The sequence below is a fragment of the Hippopotamus amphibius genome, chromosome 16 (assembly GCF_030028045.1).
Source record: "Hippopotamus amphibius kiboko isolate mHipAmp2 chromosome 16, mHipAmp2.hap2, whole genome shotgun sequence".
NCBI classification, from domain to species: Eukaryota; Metazoa; Chordata; class Mammalia; order Artiodactyla; family Hippopotamidae; genus Hippopotamus; species Hippopotamus amphibius.
In genome coordinates this window covers 18,141,357-18,161,884 of record NC_080201.1, presented here as the reverse complement: position 1 = coordinate 18,161,884, position 20,528 = coordinate 18,141,357, and the positions used below count along the sequence as shown (strand labels likewise).

The 20,528-nt window shown below is 56.5% G+C and overlaps 1 protein-coding gene and 1 long non-coding RNA gene across 5 annotated transcripts in view; one reads left to right on the top strand and one right to left on the bottom strand.

Moving 5' to 3' along the window:
• SMPD3 (sphingomyelin phosphodiesterase 3) overlaps positions 1 to 20,528 on the bottom strand; it is an 82,576-nt gene that overhangs the window by 8,233 nt on the left and 53,815 nt on the right. Inside the window, exons 2-4 of one of the 3 annotated variants that reach the window (XM_057711081.1) lie at positions 19,115 to 19,185; positions 3,647 to 4,772; positions 3,239 to 3,472 (exon numbers count right to left, since the gene is read on the bottom strand). In XM_057711081.1, the coding sequence (XP_057567064.1) occupies positions 3,239 to 3,472; positions 3,647 to 4,561 (1,149 nt within the window). In that variant the 5' untranslated portion in view covers positions 4,562 to 4,772; positions 19,115 to 19,185. Of the gene's footprint in view, positions 1 to 3,238; positions 4,773 to 19,114; positions 19,186 to 20,528 lie in introns of all 3 variants that reach the window. The other 2 variants (XM_057711079.1, XM_057711080.1) reach the window with 2 other exon arrangements.
• Positions 188 to 20,496, top strand: LOC130838263 (uncharacterized). 2 transcript variants are annotated; one of them, XR_009049643.1, is made up of 6 exons: positions 188 to 479; positions 2,016 to 2,102; positions 6,491 to 6,677; positions 6,877 to 6,971; positions 11,183 to 11,554; positions 19,102 to 20,496. It is a non-coding gene; the product is annotated as an uncharacterized LOC130838263 (long non-coding RNA). The 2 variants fall into 2 exon arrangements; XR_009049644.1 differs by lacking the exon at positions 19,102 to 20,496 and adding an exon at positions 13,687 to 14,072.

Here is a 20,528-nt window from a genome sequence, read left to right as displayed (position 1 = left end):
CGTTGCAAAAACACAGCACAGTTTTAAAACCACAGTGCCTTCAAAGGCCACATGATGGTGCGCTCTGCATCCTCAGGCCAGGAGACTGTTCCCTCCTCAATGATAACGTTCACGCACCATGCCTGATGTTTCACAGACATGGCCTTACTAGAGCCTTACAACAACTACGAGGATTATACTAAAATTACACCGTCAGTGCCTGGGGTCATCAGGTTCAAATCTGATGCTCAGATCTCAGCTCATGCCCAGCTCCTCCCCCTGCTCTACGCTGCTTTCTGAGCTCCTGGTGACTGAGCCAGGCTTTTCAGCAGCCGCCCATTTGATGCTTTTAGTGCGTAAGCCCCTCACTCAGCCCTTCCTGTCACCTGCCTGTGCTGAGTCCTGGGCAGGGACAGAGACACGTGCAGGAGGTACCACTCGGCCCTGCTACTGAGGAGACCCTGCCAGGAGGGAAGACACGGGAAGACACGCAGCACGAGGTATGTCCGCCCCCCACCCGCTTCCTTCAGTCAGTCCTGGGAGCTCGCCAAGATCCACTTTATTATGTGCTGGTACTTATTGATTCCCAGCTTGAGTCCCCGGGAGCCGCTGCAGAGGCTCGTGTTGCTCTTGCAAAAACAAACAGTCACTCTGAGAGGTTATGCCTTTAGTCCTGGTGGGCAAAGACGGTCAATAGAGCAGGGCCCAGAATCAGGCTCTCTCACCCCTGAGGCAGAAGCCAGTCCAGTCCCTCCCTCCCTCCCTCCTCGGGGCATCTCAGTAGCAGAAAAACACACTTTTCTCTAGGATGGGAAGCTCTGCAGAGTAGGGGGTGGGGGGGCAGGGCTGCATGGGGAGCCCCGAGTGAAGGGAGCAGCCAGGCCAGCACATTTCCAGCCCCGGGCCCTTCCAGGGCTGGCCTGGCTCCTGAAACCTCACTTATTTCACTCCTCCACGTAGAGAAAGAGGCGCACACTCGCCAACAGAGACGAGCTGGGTCTGCTGTGCCAGGCTCAAGGGCCCTGCTCTCCAGCTCTGTCTGACGGGAGAGGTGGGCAGCAAGACACCTGGGGCCAGGGCTGAGGAACCCGCAAGGGAAAGCTGGCTTGTGCCAGATGCTGCTGAGGAAAGCTCCACCAAGGTGGGGCGGCCAAGACAAGGGGCACACGGAGGCCCCCCGGGGAGGGCCCAGGTAAAGACTGGCTTCTCCCTGAGGCAGCGGGAAGAGGGTAACAGGAGTCAGACTTGGGACATGAGGAGGACGGGTTAGAAGAGGGAGGATAGCCCAGATCATCTGGGTGGATACAGAGGAGTGGTGGCCTGGGCAGTGATATTGCAGCTGGAGATACGGGGTGGACCCAGAGGTATCTGGAAAGTGAAAGTGGGAGCCTGGGTGGATTGACTGGGCTCAGGGCGAGAGAGTCCTCGGCCAGTGTGGAAACGGAGGCTGTGGAGTCACTTGTCCCGAGCAGGTGCCTGAGGCCGGCTGGCCATGGTAACTGCTTGGAAATGAAGTAGGCTGGCCAAGTGGGGTCACCTGCTCTGGGGGCTGCCGACCCCTAACTCAGGCTAAGAGCTGGGCAGAGTGCAGCAGGCCTGGTGCTGCCAGATCTGCCATGGTGGGGAGAGAAGTTGCAAACTGGGTTTTATGTGAAATTGCTTGATTTTTAAATGTTGGCCAACACAAGAAATTTTTTAATGGCGTGGACCAAATTAAACATATCTGCAGACTAGTTTTAGATCTAGGCGGTTGAGGGAGCATCAGCATTTAAAGGATGGACAGGCAACATGGGGCCTGGAAGGAATGGCTAGAGAGGTAGGGGGTGGGAGGAAAGCCCATGGCAGAGGGGCTGTCCCAAGGAGACTTGTGGGCATGGTAGTCACGGTACTGGACTGAGGAAGGAGAGGAGGAGGGGGCATGTGGGCTGGGGGCGGGCTTGAAGGGGCCCTGGCCTTTGAGCCATCTATAGTAGGGTGGGCGGGAGGGAGAAGTTGTGTTCCCCCCACCCACAAACTGACGTCCCCTCCTTCCCCAGAAAGTCACTCGGGCTGCTGAGACAAAAATGCCTCCGTGGAACAGAACACTGAGGAACCATATGCCAAAATGGGGAGGCTGTTCTCCGGTAAGAGGAGTACCTTCAATTTCAGCATCTCAGGCTGTGAATGGAGAGCTGGCAGCCCCAGCTCTGCACCTGCCGAGTCACACAAGAGGCCTGAACAACGGGAATGGGGGTCTGGGTGATGGGCTGGGGCCCCGGCTCCGGCAGGCTCCATGTGGGTGATCCGCCTGGGCCTTCACCCCGGGCAGGAGCTTGACTGACAGGTGGCACTTTTCTCAACAGGCCGAGCACGGTCAGAGCTGAGGCCTGGGGATGAGGGCCTCACCGTGCTGGACTCCACGGTAGCCGCACCAGCCCCCTCCATTCATGGACCCCCGTCTAGGGGAACTGTGAAGTCTCGAGGGGAATATGGAGAGAACCCACATCCAAAGCAGCTGCTGCCTCTGGAGGCAGAAAGCCCTGTTCTGTAGCACCTGGCCAAATGGTGGTTCAGAAAACTCTGGAAGCACCAAGAGCAGCTTTTGGATTGGGAGCAGAAAGTCGACACGCTGAGCATGTCAGGCTCAGGAGAAGATAATGTGTAATGACCAAATTACCATGGTCTAAAAACTCCTTCAATTGCATCCAAATTAGCAGAAATAATTATGATTCACTTTAATTAGTGACTACGGAAGTGAAGCCTCGGGCTGGTGGGCAGAGTGCCTGGTGTGGCAGCTGCGTGACAGCCAGGAGGGAGAGGGCGTCCCGGCCAGTGAGGCTGGTGGCCTGAGGGAGCGGGTGTGGTTACAGCCGAGGCCTCAGAGCCTTGCCTGCAAGGCTACAGCCATTTGTCTGCAATGACTCAGAGAAAGGGCTCCCTGCCTCCTCCTCCTCCTCTTAACCACCGCCTGCCACCTTCACCACCAGCACCATGAGAACCTCCCAGGCCTCACCACTCCCCATCATGTGAGTAGACTCTGTGTTGCCCCCATTTTACAGATGGGGAAATGGTGGCTCAGAGATCTGAGGAACTTGCCCGAGATCACCCAACCTGGAGCCTCGGCTCCTGTCCCTACGTTCTTTCCCTTGTCCCTGAGCGGGGGCCCCCCCAGTTCAGCTTCATGAAGGGCTTTGCCCCCTGCCCTCCAAGGGAGTGAGGACCCCTGGCTGCAGCCTGCCTCCCCCCGTGGCTCTGGGACCTGCTGGCCGAGGCCTCCTACCTTGAGATACAGCGCTCCCTTCGAGGCCAGGCTGTCGGAGAACCGCCCATTGGTGTAACAGTGATAGGCCACATCCATGATGGGGTAGCGGCTGGCAAAGAACAGGCCGCTGTTGAGACACTTGAAGCTGCAGCAGCCATGGCAGCCGTAGACCCCGACATCATAGAGGATGTACTCGAAGTAGCCGTGCAGCTGGTCTTTCAACTTGGCAGCCGCCCGCTTGTCAAACACCTCCTGCAGGCACAGGAAGTCCAGGTTGGCAGGGAAGAAGGCTGAGACCTCGTGGTCAAAGGCCTCGTCCGGGTGGCGCCTCCTGCGTGCGGCGGCCTTCTTCACCGCCGAGGCCTTGTACGGGAGCTTGCTGTTGGCGCCCGGCTCCCCACTGCCGCCGTCGGCCCCGGCCCGCACCTTCACCAGGGACTCCCTGGAGGCCGAGGGGCTGCCCAGGCTCCCCGAGTCACCATCCCGCTGATGGTGGTTGGGTGTCTGGCCCCGTGGGCCCCCACCGGCCCCGTTCCTGGCCTGGTCCCCAGTGGGGGTGTCGACGGCTTCGGGGGGCCGGCCCCCCTCATCGCCACTGATGCGCACGATGCAGGCATCCTCAAGGCTGCCGCCGCCGTCGGCCGGGTCCCCAGAGGCCAGGCCGTTGGCAGCCTCGTCACTGGGGTGATGGCCACCGTCACCCTTGTACTCCACGGAGGCCGTCCTCTTAATGCTCCCAGGGACGGCCCGGGCCACACCATCACTGCCCTGCGGTGACACCAGGCTGCTGAAGCTGGCGGCGCTGATGGAGGTATTGGTGGGCGAGTCGATGTAGATTTTGATCTGGGGCCTACTGGCCCCGTTGCGGATTCTCTGCCCGATTTCTTTGGCCCGGGCTTGGGTGTTGAAAACGTTGTTGAGCCTGGCCAGTGAGTCCGGGAGGAGGCAGAGATTGGCGGTGGCGAAGCAGAAGCTTTTGCCAGAACCCGTACCCTTCCATTCACTTAGCAGGGCTGCCCCACCGGTTGCACCCTTGTCCTCCAGCCGGGAGTAGACATAGGACCGGCGGGCAGACTGTAGGGGGGACCAGAGGAGGAACCCAAGGAATGCGAAGGGCAGTGAGGCGACCAGGAGGGCCAGGTAGACAGGCGTGAAGAGCACGGTGCAGAGCAGCTGGAGGTAGCACGGGTCGTCTGCCCGCTGGCGCTTCTCATAGGTGGTGGGTATGAACGAGGCCAGGAGCCGGTCCGCCAGCCAGTAGCATGGGAAGATGAGGGCCCAGGACACGGCGTGCAGGGCGGACAGACAGCTGTTGGGAAAGGGGGTCGTGTACAAAACCATCGCAGCTCACTGGGCGCCGCAGCCGGCCCTACTACATGGTGTCCCTGGCAGCGCAGGCACTTTCCGGGGCGGGGCGGGCGAGTGGAGGGCGGCTGGTGGAGGGTCACCTCCTGGTGAGACACGACTCTGGATGGTCAGCAGCAGGTGTCAGCCAGCCAGTCATGGTTCCCCTCAGTGGGCCATGCTGGGCCACCAAGGCCTGCTGGAGAACCTGCAAGACAGAAAGTGAGAGAGCTTTTATTCATCTTTAGCGGGGCAGGTCGGGTGCTGGGGCCGTTGCTCTGCTCACCCCATTCCTGCCTCCTCTGACATGAGCAGGGCTATTCTGAGGACCAGGCCAGAGCTGGTGGGCTCATGTGGGGCGTTTGGGGCCAGGAGCCGGCCTGGCATGCTGTGTTTGCCTGTGTGTTTGGTTCTCTTGGAGGAAACTGTCCGGTGATGTGACTGCCTCTGGCTGACCTTTTTTTTTTTTTTTTTTTTTGGCTGCACCATGTGGCTTGCAGGATCTCAGTTCCCCGACCAGAAATTGAAATTGAACCTGGGCCCCAGCACTGGAAGCTCAGAGTCCTAAACACTGGACTGCCAGGAAATTCCCTAGCTGACCATTTTGACCTTGTAACCTAATTGCTTGGAAACTGGCCCAGGATTTGAGGAGCACAGTTTGTGGGCGTGCAGGACACGGGGGATCCTAGAGGATGCCTGGGCCTGACACTGGCCTGGAGCAGCCTGAAGCCTGTCAGGAGTCAGGGGTGTGTTTAGAGCAGGTGAGGGATGAGCCTGAGTCAGAGGAGCCGCAGACACAGCTGCCTGTCACCGAGTGCCCACTCGGTGGGCACTGAGGGAACAAACTACAGAGAGAAGGGGCCAGCAGGCCCTGGGGCAGAGGACAGCATGGCTGGCAGGACCCCTGAGAGGAGGGCCTCCCTACAACCAGGCTCTGACTGTGCCCCAGCCTGCAGCATCACACCATCTCTGCCGCCCCACTCCTGCTGAGCCCCAGCAGGAATCCCCACCTGACAAGCACCCAGGCACAGCGTGGGCCTTCCCAAGTGCCAGAGTGATCAGAGTTACCCAGTTATAGGGGACCCTGATGATCCCTAGCCTCGGGGCCCAGCTGAGAGCCACCGCTGCCAGAATGACTCCACCCCGGGTCCCTACCCCAGCCTGTGCAGGAGCTGCTGTGCCTCAGAGCAGGCCCAGGGCCCCGCCCGGGAGAGGCCACAGGTGCATTCATTGTGCTGGATGTAGAATCAATAAAGACAAGAGTCTGGAGTGTTTACCCAGCCTCCAGGGACCAAGGGTGATCCTTCTGTGGTGCACCTGGTATAAACATAACCCAGAGTTTTCATGACTAGGTCCACGGGGGGCCTCATTTCCTGCTCACTGTCTCACCAGCCCAGGCCCACTTCTGCCGTGGCCCCTTGGGGGTCTGCATCCATGATGCCGTCCGCGCTGGCCCCACACGCTGTCTCCCTCCTGCCTTTCTGGTCACCTCAGCTGTGACCTGGGTGTCATCTGGACTCCGCCCTCCCTCAGTCCCCACATCCCATCAGGCCCTCCTACCCACCCAAGCCCCCGTGGCCCCTGTGCTGGTCCAGGACTGCATCATGCGTCACCCACTGTCCCAGCTTCTTCCCCATCGGGTCATCCTCCACACGATGGCTGGAGGGACTCTGTCCAATTTGATCACGTCAGAGATGCCTCAGCCCCACGGAGGCCTCGCTCAGCCCTTATTGGGTGTTGCGTCTCCTCAGCCAGGCCCACCCGTGTCTGTAGTCCCAGCCCTCTTCGTGTTCGCCTCCCAGTCTACAGATGTGGTTTCCTGTCCATGCCCTGTTTTCTCTGCCCCTCATCTAGCTCACCGCTCTTCTTAGAAGACTCAGCTTAGAAATCGCTTCCTTAGACAGGCCCTTTTGTCTCCTTTGCCAGGTGGCTTAGGTACCTCCACTGGGGGCTCCCATCTTCCTTGTGTGTGGCGTGGTCTCTGCAATCCTAGATCAGAAGTTTTCGTGGGAGGAGGCCACCTCCCTGCAGAATTGGGGGTTTCTTGAAAGAAGGAGCTGCACCGAGACGGCTACCGTTCTTGGGGCTACCCCGGCAGAAGCTTAGGAAACGGGTGAGTAAATGTTGGTCAATCTGTCTCGCAGTGTAAGGAGGGGGAGTTTCAGTCACCCAATCGCACTCCTGTGGTCCCCATGTGACGTGGGGGTGGGGTGCTCAACCCGGAATAGAACTTAATGTCAAAAGATGAACGTAAGCTGGTGCCTGTGTTTGGTTCTGGAGAATGCGTTTCACAAAGATTTCACTTTCTTCAGAGGAAATCACTTGGAAGCAAACTCCAGACGGTTACATTTTGAAGCAGGTGTGCCTACTCAGACCACAGCCATCCGACCAGGAGCCCCTCTCTCAGGTATGAGCAGCGAGGCTCACTGGTGTTGACATTGGAGAGCTGACCCCCGTATCCTCCCCACCACAGGATAAGCCGCACAGAACAGATGGTGTAAGAATTTCCCTCAGGAAGCCGTTTAAGAAGTGAGGCTGTGTTTACCTCTGACCCATAGTGGAGCGATGGCCACCCCATGGAACACAGGCCAGTTCTGCTTGGAGGGCAGCACAGTGTGAACAGAACAGACCTCCTCCTCCCGGATCTTTTCTCCAGAGCTGTCCTCACAGCCAGGGCTCAGCCACGCCTGACTCCTAACACAGTGTGACAGTGCTCTTTGGGGGGCAGACAGCCCCACCTGTTCCACCTTCCCAGCCTCTCAGCCTGGATGCAGCAGGGCCCATTCCTTCCCCAGTCACGCCCTGAGCTCAGCCACACAGTCCTGATGGAGTTCCGTTTGTGGGACCCAGATATTAAACCACTCCAGTTCCTGCCAGGATGACAGCACAGCATGGAGAGGGTTTGGGGATCACAGGCAGCCCTGGGTGGGTCAAGGAAAACCCCTTCCACCCCCCACCTGGAGGTGGCATCTCAGCCGGGCCCTGAAGAGTAAGGAGGAGCTGATAGGAGACAAGGTGGGAAAGGAATGTCAGGCAGAGAGCCCGGCAGGACTGGGGGCCTGGAGGTCAGACAGGAGGGCACATCGGAGGTGGTGGAGGAGCCCAGGTGGGGGCAAGAGCACAGAGGACCCCTAGACGGAGATTGGGAGACTGGACTTTGTCCCCCAGAGACAATGAGACTACCAAAGGGAGAACATAATCAGATTGTTTCGAGAGCTCCTTCTAACCATTGTGAAGATGCTGGTTTGGGGGCGTGTGGCCTGAAACTGAGCACAGAAGGATGGGTGGGTGCTGGGTGGAGCGGATGCTCAGGGGAAGATGGTGTTGACTGGGCCAGGCTGATGACCTCAGGCTACAGAGAAGGAAAGCAGGGAGGGAGACGTGGGAAGGGGCCTACTCTGTAACATTGGGGCTGCATCCAGGGGTCCCCAGGTTTCTGGCCTGGACCCCTACCCCCAGCACCTTGGTACCAACCGCAGGTGCTGCTGGCAGCTGTGGTGGCTCCGGACTCCGCGCCCCACCCTCCCCACCTACAGGGACAGGACCTGCAGGCTCCTCCTCTAGGCACAGTTGTTCTCTTGTAGCTCTCACTCTAACCAGTCTGAAGCCGGCCGGCTCCACACAGTGACGTGTGCCTGTATGTGTACGTGCTGTATGCCAGCGGCAGGGGGAGGAAGGGAGGCAGACCCATCAGGCTACGTGGGAGTGCGAGTGGGCTGTCACCCCAACTGCAGGCTAAACTCAAATGAAACTGCTGGGATTTAAAGAAAGAACAAGTGAGTATGTCAGATGGCAGGTGTGGCCTCCCTGGGTAGCCAACCAGCCCCTCCAAGCCTAAGCCTCGAGCCCTGGGTCAAAGAGGTGACACAGCTCTGTTGTGGGGTTGGAGGAGATCATGGCACAGAGGGGCAGCACGGTTGCAGCAAGTCCCCCAATTTCAGCCGCTGTCATTATAAAATTGGTCTTGGGGCCCCAGCCCATCAGCCTGGCTTGTGTTCACAGGGCCCCTGTGAACTCCCTGCTGTTAGCTGGGACAGGGCTATTGGGTGGCTGTGGGTGTCCCTCTTCAGCTGTCCTGGGTCCTCCTCACTCCTGCTGTGGCGCTGAGAAACCCTTCTGGGCAAGTTCCCTCCCCAGCCCTGCCTGCAGTGGTAGGCGTGACCTTTCTGCCTCCCCTGGTCATAGGAATGTTTTTTGTCTCCATTCAGCCATCGATCAGTTTGAGGTGGCAGGCAGCCTAGAGGGCCAACGGGCAGCGGTGATCACCACGAACGTTCTCCAAGACGTGGTAGATCTGAGCGTCTTGGCCCTTCCTGTCTGCCATCCTGGCCCTTCACGGCTCCCCTAAGTCCCCTGTCCAGAAACTCCCACCTGCCTCTCCTCCTGCAGTGCCCTGGACAGAAGGAACCTCAGGTGCGGCCCACCTGCCCTGCAGCCACGTGCAGTCCCTGCAGCCACGCACAGAAGCTGCTGATGCAGTTGACACAAGAGGGATTGCCACCAGTGGAGCCAGTTTCTAAAGCTCTGTGGTTAATTATTTTGTCTCAGTGAAATGAAAGGAGGGTAAACAAACAACAACACATTAATTAGTCTGATCTACACTTTCCCCACGAAAGAGGAGAGCGAAGTTAAACATTGGAGGCTGGCAGCTTCTCAGAGAACCCGAGCGTCCTTGGAGGGCTGTCAGGGCAGGATGTGGTGCACAAGCGCCCCGCCTGCGCCCCCAGTCCCAGCCCTCTCTCTTGCTTGGCCCGGCCCGGGTTCTGTCTCCCAGGGAGGAACACCTGCCTCTCCTCCGTGCCCCCCCCCCCCCACCAGTTCTCTGCTTCCGTGTCCTGGGGTTGGCACCTTTGCCAAGCAAAGTCCACCATGGGCATTTCTGATGGGACTGACAGGTTCCTCAAAGGCCCTGTGTACTGAGCTGTCACCAGTCAACCCTGCAGGCAGGATTGCTCTTTCAGGTTCCTGTTTTGAAGCTGACAGTCACCCTTGGGCTTATCCCTAACGTGAATCCTAGTGTGTGGCTTCCAGGGCTGCTTGGGGTGACCCCTGCCCCAATACCATGGTTTCCAGAGCTGGCCTGGGGTTCCAGACACCCTCAGGTCCTCATGGTCACTCCTGAGCTCTGGGCTCAGGGACAGGGGTCTACACCGTGCCCCAGGGAGGGCTCCTGAGGCGCAGATGCTCTGTCGTAGAAGTGAAGACCCCTGACTCGCTCCCTCACCCCCGGCTGCATTGCTCAATGCTCAGCGTGGGTTCAAGGGTCGGGCTGACCTGAATGAAATCCTGGCACTGGAGTCAGGCTCACTGAGCCTCTGTCTCGTCACGGGAGTAACAGTACCTCCTTCCAGGACGATCACAAGGATGAGAGGGGGCCAGGCCGCTAACATGGCTGGCCCTGTTGCCTTCCCTGTCTCCCCTAACTCTTTGCAGGACCTCCCTGACCACCCCTCTCCTGAGGTTGGCCCCTATGTGCCCTGTTTGCTCTCCCTGACCTATAAACTCAGTGGAGTTTGCAGATGGGACAATCTGGTGCTGTGCACCGTTCTGGGGGCAGCTTGAGCCCACCCACAAACTTCTAGGCCCCGGACTGACCAGCAGTACCTTCAGATCCTCAGAGATGCCTCCACACTGTTTAGGCCGGAGCCTCTGGCCTTCACTAACTTGTTCCTTCCCCTGCGGCAAGGACTGGGCTGGGTCTGATTGTGACAAGGAGACTCGGCTGTGGAGCCAGCTTGGACAGAGGAGCAGAGAGCTCCATGGTTTGCAGATGGGAGAGGAAGAGGTGGCTGGTCAGGTCCTGGGTAGGACCTGGGAGGTCACAGGCCCAGCCACGCCCAGGCAGGTAATGCCTGGGCCATTGAAAGCAAGCAGCTCACACCGCAGTTGCTCCTGCAGGTAACTGATGATCTGTGGTGACCTGTAACCATGGAGACCCCTGGTTGCTAACCTGTGACCTGCAGCTACCACAGAGTGAGAAGTGGGGACGCGGACTACTCAGAGGCCTGAGCTAAATCAAAGTCACTGTGCTCTGGGCCCTGGACTGGGCTAATCTGCTTTCCCCCGGGGAGGACATCCTCAAGAATAGGGCCTGGCCAGGCCTGGTCACGTTTGGGTGAAGATGGGGGGTTAGAGAGACGGGCCCCCAGCAGCCCTCACAGGTGAGCTGCAGTGGACAGGATCTCTGTTACTGGATGTCACATAACACTGGACCGAGACTCCATCCCACGTCCATCTCTCTGGGAAGTGGACTTAGCATGTGTGCTAGTCCCCAAGATGAGCTGCACAGAGGCCCAAAGCGTTGTAGGGGTGCTGACTGAATTTAAATTTCTCGTGCTGCGTGAAAACGAGTAAGCCAGACCACTTCTGCTGGTGAAGGCAAGCCCTGGACCCTCTGAGGAAGCCCACATCATCTTCTGGGATCTCTAAGCCGTGCTTTGGGAACTTCCGGGAATGAGGAGGGTCAGGTGTTGCCCCATATTAGGCGAGGATGGACCCTGGCCCTCCCTGACACCCCTTCCATCTGGTCCTCATGCCTGCTGAGCCCTCTCTTCCCGGCAGCAGGGCTGGGAGTCCTAGAGCAGAGGTACCCCCTTGCATCTTCTTTGTGTCCCATAGGCTCACGTCTAGAAGGAGCTGGGCCAAGCACCAGGTTTCCACAGGAAAGGCGGAGAGGATTGCTCCAATCCGATTACCAGAATGTGCTCGCATCGCCGGCAGCACTGAGATTGGGCCAGCCCATTTCTGCCTGGATGCCTGCTGGGGAGGGGTTGGCATGGCAACATGAGCTCTGAGCTGCTGAAACTTGGAGTCAACTCATAGCTGGGAGGACAGAAAGAACGATGGAAGAGGATGCCTTTCTGTGTGATGCAGGTCAGACAAATCTGGGCTAATCCCTGGAAACCACATCCCAGAAGCAGAACCCGGGCCCGGGGGCCAGTGTGAACACAGGAGCTGTAACAACAACTCCCACCAACACGGCTGTGCCAGGTAAAAGCCTATGCACCCTTCCAGATCCAAAGCACCTGCCTCCCCTTCCTTGAAGCCCTCCCCAGCCTCCCTACCCCTCCTGCACTCTCCCTCCCTTGCATATCCCCAACGGTCCCTCTAATCAGGCACGTGCCAGTTTGCACATCGGCCCCCAGCCAGCCTGGGAGCTCCCAGTAGAGTCTCAAGCACCAACATAGGCCCAAATCCTAGCCTGCTTCAGCTCTCTGGCTGTGGCAGACCCACTTCTGTCTGTCCCACACCAACCCAGGGGAAGGGCAGTGAGCCACACCAAGCCAATCAGAGCCACAGCCTCTTGACCCCAAATTGAATGGTCACACGACCCTAGCTCTTCCTGGACCCCTCAGGAAAGAGGCTTGCATTTTCTCTGAGATGGAAGCACTAGGAGCCTGAAGCTTCTGGAACCTTCCCAGAGAGTGAATCCAATTCAGAGGAAAATAGACCTGTGGGCTATAAGGAGAGAGGCCAAGTCCTGGTGACATCTTTGAGCTCCAACTTCCCTGTATCTGAGGCCAACACAACCCCCAGAGTTTCTAATTAATGAGTTGGCAAAATATCCTTTTCTTTGCTTTAGAGACTTTGAGTTGGGTTTCTGTCACTTGCCACCGAAAGGATCCTGTCTCATATATACCTGCTATTTGATCTTTCTAAAACTTAATTCTTATCAGTTCACTTCCTGTGCAAACTTCCTGTGGCACCCACTGGCCTGCCTACTGGGCAAAGGGGAGTCTCCCTCCTGAGACTGCGAAGGCCTGGCAGGACCTGGTGCCTGTGGTTTGTGCCCCCTGAGCATCCCTCAGGATGCAGACGTTATAAGCACAAACTCTGGTGTCAGACCTGCCAGGTTCAGGTCCTGCTGCTGATACTGGACCAGGTGCTTAACTGACTTTCTGAGCTGTAGTTTCCTCATCTGTTTCCTCAGCTGTAATCTCCTCATAGATAGTATCTGAGGGTAGTTGGAGATGACGGATGGGCAGCACTTAGCATGGTGCCTGACACGTCCCTAGTACAGTCAGCCCTCTGTATCCGCAGTTCCTCAGTCCTCTGCATCTGTGGATGTGGAACCCCTGGATACGGAGGGCTGACTCTAAGGGACTTGAGCATCTCTGGATTTTGGTATCTGTGGGAGGTCCTGGAACCAATCCCCTGTGGATACTGAAGGACGACTCTAATATTTTATTACTACTACTACTGTTAATTTCCTGGTTGCAAAGGCCCTCAAGATACAGCTGAAGCCTTCAACGTTTCCTTCTTGTGTGGTTGGTTGCTTGACAAAAAGCATGCCCTGCTATCCCAAATGAGGGGCAAGGATGGTGCAGGGTGCCAGGGCCTCCATCTCGGCGTCACTGTCTGTGTGGGCTGCTAGTGCAAGCCCAAGTGATAGGCCTCTGCAGAAGCCAGGTGCAGGCAGAGGGGCCATAGAATTTTCAAAAAGAAACTTTCCACGGGAGCTATTAATGCGTCATGTGGTTTCTGAGAATAGGAACAGGCTGCAAGCAGCTCTGTGGCACTCCTTCAATCAGTCAGCCTCAGCATTTCCATGTCAGAACTCAGAAAGCCCAGATAAAGCCAGTTCCTGCGTGACTGGAAAGCAGATCTTAAGCCGGCTTGGAGGTATATGTGCCGGGGTGCCCCAGCCAACCTAGTGTTTAAAATTGCAGTATCTCTGGGTTCAGGACCTTGTGTAGCAGGGACATGGACCCGTTGCCTGGGCGTGTGGGCTCCATCACGGGAGGGGGCTGAGTTTGAAGATCTGGCTACCCTATCCTCTGTGGCCTGCCATTCCAGGATCATCTGTTGGTGACTAAAACGGGGGCCATTAAGGAGAAGGCTGGATGGTGGCTGGTCCCTAAATCCGCACCTGAGCCGTCCCGAGCAGCATCTTCTCTCATTCCCATGTACCCTTGTATTAGGCTCAAGAATCTGCGTGCAGCCAGATCTGTCTGCCTAGAGTCTGCTGAGGGCTGAAGCCCACAGGGCACCTGCCAGTCCTGTGCCCTCATGGCGGCTGATCCCAGGGTTGGGGGGCGCTGGGGGGTGAGGGCTTCCTGCATGACGAATATGAGGTCTGAGATCGCCCTGTTCACAGGGTCTGCTCCACTTGGCATTGACAGGGCAGCTCCAGGGCAGGACTGGAGCAGGCAGTTGTGACTACTGGAGCAGTCACGTGCCAACAGCTGAGCATCGAGATGGGTCTGGGCCTTCTACTTCAAGAACTCTGAGCCTGCCCAGATGCTGAGGTCTGTGCGTGAAAAATGGCCTGAAGGCAGGCATCCTGGAACTTTCCCAGCAGGCCATGTTATCTGCCTCTGGTGAACCCTGTGGTGTCTGCTGTGTGACCGGCTAAGTGCCAGCCCCCAACAAGTTCCCTGTTGGCCAGCGCACCTTCACCCTCGGAAGAGTCCCTCCTCAGGGACGGACACTAGGAGGAATCTTGCTTCTCTCAGGCTCCACTATTGAGGCTTCTCTCCCAGGAAAGTCCCTGCTTCCCTGACAGGAGAGCTGATGTTAATGGTTCCTGAGCCAAACAAGGCTTGGAACATACTTCACTTAAGAAGAAATGACAACATACTTTCTGTGGGAGTAGAACTTTAAATACAAGTCCACACAAATGGCAGGATTTATGCAGACTCAGTGTTCAGCTGCGTTTCAAGTACAGCCTTTCCTCTTGGAATGGATTGGCCGGCTGAGCAGTGTGTAGGCATTTCAAGGCACCAGAGAACACAGATGAAGACAACAGACCTCCCGAAAATGGAATAGACTTGCTAACCGTCTTCTGAAGGGAATCATTCCACATTCAGCCTCAAGTTTACTATGCAAAGAACATTGAACAAACTGAGTCCTAGAGGAGAATTTATGCAAAGATTAAAAAGCAAATCAGTATGAATGAGTAAATAAAATCAGTCCTCAGCATCTCACCAACCCACCCCGTAGCTCTGGGCAGCTGGGCCCGAGGGCTGCATTTCTGGACCGAGACTGGATCTCACTCACCACTGAGGGCTGAGGCCCTCGTCCCAGGCCTTTTCAGAGATCTTGGACCCTAGGCCACTGCTATCCTCAGGTCCTCCCTCTGCACATGGTACCACAGGAGCCCTTGGCTCTGAGAGAACCAGCCAGAAGACCTCCTGGGTAAGGATGGCCCAACTCAGGCTGAACTATGGACTGCTTGCTTGGGGAGGCCTCTGACCTGCTGGCAGGGCTGTCCTGGGCCTGCTCCAGAAGGTATAACTGGGAGGGGATTGAGGGCTGCTGTATGCTACCTTGGGGGGTGGGACTCAGAGCTTAATTTGCATGACTGTGAGTTCGTCATTTGTCCGCAGCAAAGACCAGAGGGAAAGACATTACGGGGATCTATAGCCCCCCAAGTTCCCTCTAATTGCTGCCACCAAACCTGCTTCCAAGGGTCTTCTGAGGCTCTGGGTTACAGTTAACCCCTGCCTCTCTGGTAGCGGTGCCCTGTCTACACCTGCTCTTAGCTGATGAATCCTACGCTTCTGAAAAGGGAGATTAGAACTCTTGGCTGGAGATCACATGTCCCCAAATTGCTGGTGTAGACATGCTAGTGTAGAGAGTGACACGTCTCCATTCAGGAGCGACTACCTTCAAAAAATAAGCACGCTTTGCCTTCGTGAAGATCTGGGTAGACTTTTCTTCCCTTTTTGCCTCACTTCCTCTGGCCTCTAGAGCAGTAGGGGCCTACTTCTAGGCATAAGGCAAGACTGCACCTCCTGGTCCCCTTGCAGTTGGGTGGGATCATGTAACTAGCTCTGGCCCACAAGCTGTGAGTAAAAGTGATAGGTGTCCCTGCTGGGCCAGGGAACTTCACAGCAGGTGTATGGGGTTGGTCCCAGGGGCCAAGCAGGGCCTGCAGGGCATGGGAGGAGGGAACTTGGAGATGAAGCCGACAGCTTAGGGGTCAGAGCCCAGAGGCCAGGCTTGGTCAGACCCTGCCAGGCCATGCTGGCTGACTGGTGCCTGCCAGGGCTGGTGAGGGGCAGGGGCAGGGGCAGGGCAGCGGCTGTCGAGCTGGGTGGCTGGGGGTGCTTGGCATCCGTTTCCTGTGAGGCAGATGCAGCACTGTGACTGCTCTGGGTATTTCACAGCAAGGGCCCAAGAGTTTCTGGGGGCAGAGCCTTGCTTTCTAGGTGTGTATATTTGAGTGTGGGGGTGTCCTCCTAGAGGTATGGAGACAGGAAAGTGGTAGGTGGTGGGTGGAGCAAGCAGCGAGCAAGGGAAGGAGGTAATGTGGGGTGTCAGAGAGAGCTAAGAGTAGGCACGACAGAGGCGGGTCACTCAGGAGTCCTGCCTGCCAGTCTATGCCCTTGATGGCCACAGTGGCCACCAGATCCCAGATTACAGGCCAGGAGGAGACACTAGGGGAGGAGCAGCTGTGGAAAATGGGCCACACTGGAGATGAGGCTCCAGTGCATTCACTTATAGTTTACCCCTAGTGGGGTTTGTTTAACTTAAGTACTTAGAATGTCTGGTTAACATCCCACCCACACCCCGCAGACCAGACGAGCCTCGGGTCTCAGAGTAGTGAGAGCCTGGCGCATGCTGGCTGCACTCTGGGAGGACTGAGTGACCCTCTGGCTGGCTGGGGGTCTGGGCAGCCACCTAGCTTGAGGCTACCTGCACTACCCCCACTGCTAGACAGAAGGTGGACAGGGTGTCTCACTGGGCTTTCTGGTAGAGATTTGGAAAGAAAAGTTCCAGAACAGAGCTTAAAGAAACAGGTCCAACAGGAGGCCTAAGCTGCTTGGTCCTCATCTGTCCCTCAGCTCTGTTCCCTTGGTCCTGGGCCACCATCCTTCTTGTTCCCTTCCTGCCCTTGGGACTGCTCTTTCTCCAAGCCCTTTGTTGTCCCCTCCTCTCTGCCCGCCGCTTAGGAGCTGGACCTTCCCTCACCTTTTCTCTCCTCTTGGTTGATCACCCATTTCCAGGTGGCAGCCAGCCCAGGTATCTCTGCTGATCTCTGACTCCATGAATTTAATTGACAGCTTTGCATCTTCCCCTAAAAGTTCATCATTTGTCTTCCTTCACTTCCCCAACACCAGCTCTGTCTCCTGAGTAGTTCTAGGCCCCTGGACCTCCTCCATACCCCACCTCCTCTCACCAGCCCATGGTTCTGCCTCCCTAACCCCTTGCATCCATTTCCACGGCCACACCTAGTTCAGGCCTCACCCTCACCCACCTAGACGTTGTGACAGCCACCACCTGGTCTCCCTGCAGCTGGTCTCCTCTGATCTACCCGGCAGCTGGTGGCATCTTTCTAAACTACACATCAGACCACATTGCTCCCCTGCTAAACTCTTCAGTGGCCGTTGCTGACCCCAGGAAGATGCACCTGGCAGGGAAGGGCAGGCGAGCCCAGTAGCCTGATTGTTCTGTGTCCCTGCCTACTTCTGAAGTCCTGGGGCCCCTGACCTGTGCAGTTTCCCCCAAAGCCCTCTAGCCCTCCATGCTGAGGTGGTTTCCTTGCAGCCATCATCTGTGCGAAGAGGTGAGGCCTCAGCAGAGGCACTCAAGGTTTGGAAGTGACAGTGATGGTCTCTTCACCAAACCCCAGCCAGTCCCCTCCTCTATGGCCCCAGGGATAACTAGAGACCTTTGGCCCTGCTCAAGCAAGCTATTTCTCTCTTGACATCTGGCAATTCCTGTGCATTTAATGCACATTTGCAGTCTGTACACCAGAAAGGTGACCAGCCTCCCACACTTTCAGACCTACCACACTAGACACAGAACTGAGAGAGAGAAGGCTTGAGCAATGTTGGCAAATTCCATCCCTCAAAACAAAGGGAGGGAGGGTCTTATGCGTGTGGTCCTGTGGGGTGTCTGCAGGATCAGGGACTCTGCCCGCATGATGACACCGGCAGCTTTGGAGCTCATCCACCCACTTTGACCTCCAGTCGTGGGGAACTAGAGTTCTTTTTAACCCCTTGCAGGCACTCAGTATTTTATCCCATCGCCTGTATGTTGGGCACAGAGTAGGCAGATAATAAACCCCTGATGACTGACTGATAAGCGACAGCCCTGCCCCTGCAGACCTGGAGTCCAGCTAGCGGGGCTTCAGCAATCCAGCTCATCTGGGTCCACCTGTGGCCTGCTTAGGACCTCAGACTCATTCCCTCCCTCCCTTCCAAGCTCGCTCTCTGTGAGGTGGGGCTACAAGCCAGTCCATGGCAGAGACGTGAGGGAGACTAGAAATGAGCCTCCGAAAAGCAGAACTAACAGATCCACCGCTTGGGACATCTGAGCAGTTGTTGCACAGGACACACCTCACAGAATGTGCCCTTGACACTGTGGTGCATCTACACTGTACAACCACCCCAAGCAGATACTGTTGGCTCCATTTACAGATGAGAAAACTAAAACTCAGAAAAGTAAATGACAGCCCCTGAGAGGTGTAGCCTGGTCACCAGACCCCAATTTCCTTTTCCTCTCTGCCTTTCTCACTAAGGTGGAACAACATGATATGCAAACATATGCAAAATATGCAAATGAGCGCTGTCCAGCACCAAGCCCCTCGGCCACCTCGAGGACAAGTTCCCCACACTATCCCCCTTGTCTTGCTTGTTCTCCCCCCTCATTTCCCACCAGACAAGATCCTCACCCCCTTTATCCAGTCCCTGAAGGTTACATTTGTCACCCACCCCGAGTCCTTAGTGAAGACCCCAATAATCTTCCTCCTTCCCTGTGGAGTGTAGCCTCATCCAGCTCCTCTTTTGTTTTTCCATGCAGTCCCCATCACCTTGGACCTCCAAATCTCACTACCTCCAGATTGGTGACTCCCCCAGAAACAGTGAAAGCATCTAATTTGCCAATATTTGGGAGGGAGCAGGTTCCTATAATGGTCTTGCTGTCCTGGCTCCCGAACTGAGGTTCCCAACTGTCAGGGGGTCAGTGTTTTTGGTTTCCAATTTTATTCTAGTAGTTTGAATTATTTCTCTGGGATGGATTCAAGACTAGGATTATGAAGTAAACTTTAAAGCTTCTGATACGTATTGCCAAACTGCTTTTCTCTAAGGTTATTTGAGAGTGCCTGTTTCACAGCATCTTTACCAGCCCTGGGTTTTAGCATTAAAAAAAATTTTTTTTTAATAGTTTAATGGGTAATGATATCTGATTACATTTTCCAGGGTATTTAAATTGTATTCCTTCAGTATTGTGAAGTGCTGCCTCAATCATTTTCCTATTTTTTGAAGGAGTTCGCATTTTCTCTATAGATTTGGGTGTGTCAGATATACCGCCTCTGCAGGCATTGAACCACATAAGGGTGGGTTCAGAATGGGACCAAACTGCTTGCCCCAGATTGCCCCCAGATTGCTTACCCCAGAGCTGTGTTTTCAAACTTTTTATTCAAGCAGCAGAACCTATTCTCAAACAATCTCACCCAGCACTACTTTATATAAAACACTAATGTTTTGTATGTTTACTCTCCTTGTCTTCCTTGTTCTGTTTATATGTTTTATAAACATAAAAAACATATAAAATTATATGCCCCCTCCCGTCCCCCCTCCCCCTTCCAGAAGCCCCTCTTACCTGAGGAGGGGCCGCCGGGACCTTCTTATCTTTCTGGCTGAAGAGGGAGCACTTACTGCGAAGTCAAGGACCTGAAAGGAGATGAGCGGTTCACAGAGGTGCCCCGGAACTCAACAGTCACCGAGCAGCCCAGTACAAGTGAGCCAGGTACAAAGACCGAGGGGCCGCACCTGCGCGAAAGGCACCGCCACACCCTCCACGTCGCCAAGGAGAGGGTGTGGGCCCCGTTGTCCCCACGAAGTTCAGTCAGAGGGGGTGGGGGCGGAGGCTTGTGGGATAGACCCAGACAGGCCTGGGGGTTAGGAGGGTTGACAGGTGGGGAGGACTCCGTGGATGGGAGGCATGAGGCTTCCATGTGGACGGCTGGACCCAGGCCAGGCCAGAGATGTGCAGGTGAGGGGTGGGGAGAGGCGAATTCAGAGTTCCAGCAGCGGAGCCTGGGTTTGATCTGATAGGCGAAGCTAGAACAATCAGAGCTCTCCCCAGGAGCTCTGTGTAATCTTCGCCTCACAAAGATACCTGAGGGTGGGGGAGAGCTGAACTCAGACCCGGAAAGAGGGACAGTGGCTACTGGGGCGGAGGTGGGGTGGGGGGAGGAAGCCGCTTGGCAGCAGATAAGGCGTATAGAGTAGACAGACCGGCAGTGGGAAGACTCAGCGGGGACACTTCGTGAACCCAATGGGGTCTTCGGAGGGGGACGTTTGGGAGCTCACTGCTGTGAGCAGAGACTTATGGACACGGAGCTGCCGGCTCCCTGCATTCCTTGCTGACCCAGTCCCAGGATCGGCCGGCCCAGACACTCCGCCGTAGGGGTTCTTAGCAGGCTCTCTCTGGCCCCGCCCCCACCTTTCTAGCCCCTCCCCGGCTTCAAGGGCTGGACCCGCCCCGATTTCTGGTCTGGGCCCCTGGGCCTCAGGCATTGCCTGGCCTCTACTCTCTGGCCCCGCCTCCTGAAACCTGGCCCCAGGCAGCTCTCTGGCGGCGCGCCCTGGCCTCAGGCAAAGTTCTGACTCTTTAGCCCTTCCTTCCAGTCCCAAGTCCCGCCCGGGACTTTCCAGCCGAATCCCTGGCTTTTGGCTCCGCCCCCTGGATTTAGGCCCAGGAAGTTCAGCTCGCATCCCGCGCAACCTGTGCGGAGCCCGTTGGCCTTCCACCTTCTCTAGCCAGTTCTGCTGCCCGGCCCAGAGCCCTTTTCCCACCCTCACATCGCAGGCAAGGCAACCGTTACTCCCCGGAGCCCCTCTGGACCAGCCCCGGTCCTTTACATACACTTATTTTGCAAATCACCCAGGCTCTTTCAGAGGAATCTGAAATTTGAGGCCCGAGCCCTCTGCCCTCAAGCCAAAGATATTGCAGAGGAGCTAGGAGTGTTTCCTCCTGATTAGGAGTCCACTAGAAAAGCTCCAGTGAGACA